The sequence below is a fragment of the Gadus macrocephalus genome, chromosome 22 (assembly GCF_031168955.1).
Source record: "Gadus macrocephalus chromosome 22, ASM3116895v1".
Classification (NCBI taxonomy): Eukaryota; Metazoa; Chordata; class Actinopteri; order Gadiformes; family Gadidae; genus Gadus; species Gadus macrocephalus.
In genome coordinates, this window is record NC_082403.1 from 12,203,469 (window position 1) to 12,208,468 (window position 5,000).

Below are 5,000 nucleotides of genomic sequence, written 5' to 3' on the forward strand. Positions count from 1 at the left end.
TCCCTCAGGTCCGTGGCCTCTCTGAGCAGAGGGGCGGCAGTCTTGAACACCTCGTCCACCGCGCGGACGCCCAGGTCCCTCAGCGCGGCGTAGCTCCGCCCCTTCCGGGCCTTGCGCACCGACAGCCCCCTCTTCTGAGGCTTGCCCCCGCCCCGGCGGTTGGACAGCGCCACGTGGACGAAGAGCCGGGCGTGCGGAAGCTCCTCGCCCGTGAGCGACTGCAGCGGGACGTGCCTGTAGCCCGGCTGGACACACTCCAGGGGGATGGTGTACTGACCTGTCAGGACCAGGGAGAGTTTCCATTTCAACACATGGCACCGGGACCTTGAGGGAAACCACACTGCACTTTTAGACTTAACTATAGGAAGCACTTTTTCTTTTCTTTTTTCTCCGGTCGCGGGATTTAAAGTGTTTTCAGAGAAAAGGGGAGTAAGCAAGTCAATTTAATTTATAAAGCAGATTTACACACAGCATAACTGACCAGAGTGCTGTACAGTGGATCACTAAAAAGACAAATAATACAAAAAACACATCGGACCAATAGTCGGGATTATATAAAACATGAATAAAGGGTAAGCTTCAATATCAGGGAACACAGAAATACAGAAAATGAGCAGGGGTACAGGGTTAGGGAACAAGGAAGGCCCGGGAAGCGAACCAATGAAGTCGTCGCCGATGAAGTCGTCGTCCAGCACCACGAAGCGGACCATGGCCAGCTCGGGCAGGTTGATCTGGAACTCAAAGCTCTCGTCGAAGATGGGGTGCCCCTCGTTCTGGGTCATGGTGCGGGTGCGGCGCTCGGCGCAGTCGGCCGGGATGCCGTGGATCTCCACGTAGACGTAGGGCTCCACCACGTCCCCCTTGGCCCCCGAGCCCAGGGGCCGGGGCAGGTTCTGCCCGCTGATCACCTGGAGGGGCCCGGTCACATACTGTCTGTTTCACTTCAACCGATCCAGTTTGGTACCCTTTAGTCATATCCCTGTTTTGCACAGGATTTAAATCATAATATCTAACATGTAAAAATGTTTCATTTAGAAAATATGGTCAACCTAAAATGTTAATAAAAATCAATGGAACCCTTTTATGACAGCCCCAATTATTTTGGCAGATCACTGAAAGTGATATTTGTGTATTTCACAAACAAAATCCACTCTTTTTTGTGCCATGCCCTACAGACAACACTGTGAATGCTACGCTAACCATAGCTCTGCCTTACGTTGGTCATCATTACTCAGCCTGCTTATGTCTGCACGCACCTTCACATGGAGCAGCTGCGGCGCCACACCGGGCACCATCTCTCTGGTGTTGGCGCTGAAATAGGAGACCTCCTGCCTCATGATGGCCGGACGCAGCACATACCCACAGCTCCCGTTCTGCCTGAACCAGGCCGTGTTCATGTCCATCATTAAACCCGCCGTCTGGTAGTTCATCGCCACGATCTGGCACCCGCACTTCCAGAGGTCCTGGGGGTTCATGTTGCTGGAGTCCACGCGCATGGGGTTGGGGTACACCCGAGACAGGAGCCGCTTGTTGTGGTTCACAAAGTCCCCGGGGCTCTCGCAGGCGAGGCGCACCGCCAGCGACTCGTGGAAGGAGCACAGCTCCCAGGGCTTCTGGCTCCGCGACGACGTCTGGAAGTCGGCGAAGCGCACCGAGCGGCAGAGCGACACGAGGTCGGAGAGCTCCTTCAGCAGCGCGCGGTGCTTCGGAGGGGGAGGGAGCAGCGGGGAGAGCGGAGGAGTGAGGGGCGAGACGGGAGAGCTCGGCAGGCTCTTCTGTCCCGGTTCTTTTTCGGCGCCGCCGCCACCGCCGCCGCCGTCGGAGCTCTCCCGCGAACTGCTGTTTTTGTCGGCTTTGATCCTCCGACCGATCTCCTCGCCCTCGTCCTCCTCGCTCACCTCCCCGTCCGCTGCCCCCGGTCCCGGCCCGCGCTTCTGCGCCTTCAGAAGGATCCGACGCTTCAGCGAGTCCGGCGACGGAAGGTACCATTCCCCCTCGGAGGGGGGGTCGGTGTGCAGCCATTCCCCGAGGATCTGCACCAGGTGCGTCCCCATGACGCGCTGCTGCCGGAGCGAACAGTGGTTCTCCACGCACAGGATCAACGGATACTCGGACGCCACGAACGCGAACCGCCCGATCACTCCCAGGACGCTCGCAAAGGCCAGCGGCGGGGTCTGGGTGTGCCCCGTGTCGACCACGGGCTCCTCGCCGGGGCCGTCCCAGACGTCCAGCTCCACACAGCGGCAGCCCATCTTGAGGGCCCGGACGTACCCGGACAGGTTGGAGGGCCCGCGGAGCTGGTCCTCGATCAGGTACGTGTTGTGGGACGCGTTGATGTAATAGTGGGACAGGGGCTGGCTCATGTCCTGGCACACGGCGCTGTGCTCGCTGTCAAACAGGTGGCACTCGGTCGAGTTGAGGTAGTTGGTGAAGCCGTCCAATGACAGCCAGCCCTGCTGCCGAGCCTCCTCCGACGGCTCGTGGCATTGGATGACCTCCAGGCTGGCGTCCTCACTCACCTGGTCAGAAGGATCGGTCGGGGCAGAATCAGGGAAGGGAGAGTTAGAAGAGTTCGGGAATCAAAAAGCGTCATTCGTGTGCAAAACGTTCGAACGGTGTGTGTGTGTGAGTGTGCCACCCACATCAACCATGCCCTGCTCCGCCTCCAAGAACCTCATCAGGTCTTTGGTGTCCAGGAACTCCTTGTTGCTCGAGAACTGCACCAGCAGGAAGTAGATCTCCGGACGGGTGCAGAGGTCGTGGAACACCTCGATGAACTCCTGCTTGGTGACCTGCTGGCCCGCGGGCTTCTTGCTCCCCTTGCCGCCTTTCCACCGGCTCTCCTTCACCGGCGTGGTGACCCCCGGTGTCTCGCCCGTCCTCCCACGGACCCTCAGGGCCTCGTGGAAGCGGTGCTCCGCTCTGCACGCGCTCACGGCGGGGTTCACGCTCTGGATGAGCGCGATGGCGGCCGGCAGGGGGACCACGGGCTCCGCGTCGTCCGCCCGCCCCCTCAACTCGTCCTTCCGGACCCCCGAGGAGAAGAGCCGCTCCAGCCAGCCGAGGCGCAGGCTGTCTCGACTGGTGGCGATCATGTCCAGGGCATGCTTTCCGTACTGCAACAGGTACCTGCGGGAGGGGGGGGGGGGGGGGGGGGGGTCGATACGAGATGAGATCAAGGGGGTAGGTCTGTCCCAGCCACTGAGACTATCCCCTCTTTGCTGCGCGTCCTACCGGAGGCCCGACACCCAGATGTTGGCCACCTCTGCAGAGTTGGCCACCAGGTCCAGGCTCTCGTACGTCTCGCCGTAGATGATGGAGAAGGCGCAGTCCTCCGAGATTTGCTCGTAGAGCCCGCTGGTACGGAAGATCTCCGTGTTGCGGCCCGTCCGTACCTGAAGCCAGTAGTATGAATCAGTGAGCGTTTGTTAACCTTTAGTGAGGCTCCGCTGGATATACAATGCATTCTGCACCACGCCCTTTTGCTAGAAAATCAACAAACCACAGGTCCCAAAATGCCTTCAATTATAGGACTTTTCCAGACACTGACCTCCCGAATGGACGGCAGGGTGATGCGGGCTTTGTCCGACTCCTTCTTGGAGGGCTCCCAGCACAGGGTCTGGAGCCCGGCGTCCAGAAGGTAGTAGCGTGGGTAGACCCTGGAGCTGGGCCTCACCTTCCGCAGTTCACTGCCCTCCACCTAGGAACAAGGACGCTAGAGGCTAGAGGCGAGGAGGATTTGGCCAGCGATTCAATCTCCCCAATGTACTTTAGAAAGATTAAGTCCAACCGCTACCTGTCTCTCGATGACCCCTACTCTGTATTTTATTCATTGTCAGTGGGATAACAGCATCTCTGACATGATTTATAGCAGTACATAAACATCGATATATGTCTCTCTCTTTCTGTCTGTCAATATCCATCCATCCATCAACATCTGTATCTTTCCCTCTGATGCCTCGCTGTTTGTGTGTGTGTGTGTGTGTGTGTGTGTGTGTGTGTGTGTGTGTGTGTGTGTGTGGTATGCTGCCTGCATTTGTGTGTGTGCGTCGGTTCATGCTGGTTGATGCATGTGTGTTGGTGCGTGCGTGCATGCGTGGGGGCATGTGTTGATGTGTGCGTGTGTGCGTTTCTGTGTGCGCGCGCGTGTGTGTGCAGGTGCTACAGGGAGACAGACGGGAGGAGATGTCAGCCCACCATGGAGTGAATACAGTCGGCAGCACCGCTGATCTTCCTCTCAGACAAGCTCCTGCTGAAGGACACCGTCTTCTTCCTCTCCCGGGCGCCACGGGAACCACCCTGCCAGGTGGAGATAAAGAGGAAGGTGAGGGCCATGGAAACAAACATGAAAACAACAACAACAACAACAACCACAGCAGCAGCAACAACAACCAAAGGCAAAGGGTAAATGTGTGTGGGGGGGACAAGAGGGATCGCAGATAGATAGAGGCCGTACTGAGAGAGCAGAGAGGGAGGGAGAATAGTGAAGATAGTGGAGAGGGAGAGAGACAGAGGGGCAGGATGCCAGAGAGAGAGAGAGAGAGCGAGAGAGAGAGTGAGAGAGAGAGAGAGAGAGACACACACACACACACATATAGTGAAAGAGACGGAAAGAGAGAGAGAGAGAGAGTCACACACACAGACACACAGACCTCAGTTTTACTTTTTCCATTGCATGATTAGTTGCTTGATTACTACACTATATACAAACACAGTTATCAAACACAAGTCCTCTCATGTAACGATGCATTAAACCCAGGGTACAAGGTCCTAGACAAAGCCTTGTTCCAACCTCTTGGATTTCTCTGTATTTGTCCTGATGCCCTCACTGTCCTCTGTCCTCGTCCTTCAGCCTTACACTATTAAATCAAAGTAGACGAGACAGTGGCCATGCCAAGGAATTCTAATTCAGTGTCTTCTGAATGCAATTGGCAAGCGGCCAGAGAGCGAGGGTGAGAGAGCGAGAGAGCAAGAGAGAGAGCAAGAGAGCAAGAGAGAGA

The 5,000-nt window shown here is 57.0% G+C and overlaps 1 protein-coding gene across 1 annotated transcript in view; it reads right to left on the reverse strand.

Annotated features, from left to right (window-relative positions):
- The window catches only part of LOC132451572 (inactive phospholipase C-like protein 2), a 19,830-nt gene that overhangs the window by 6,644 nt on the left and 8,186 nt on the right, over positions 1–5,000 (reverse strand). The window contains exons 5-11 of the mRNA XM_060044143.1: positions 4,198–4,299; positions 3,551–3,700; positions 3,235–3,395; positions 2,643–3,129; positions 1,257–2,519; positions 659–908; positions 1–277 (exon numbers count right to left, since the gene is read on the reverse strand). The exon at positions 1–277 is cut by the window's left edge and continues 10 nt beyond it. Coding sequence (XP_059900126.1) covers positions 1–277; positions 659–908; positions 1,257–2,519; positions 2,643–3,129; positions 3,235–3,395; positions 3,551–3,700; positions 4,198–4,299 — 2,690 coding nt within the window. The remainder of the gene's footprint in view (positions 278–658; positions 909–1,256; positions 2,520–2,642; positions 3,130–3,234; positions 3,396–3,550; positions 3,701–4,197; positions 4,300–5,000) is intronic.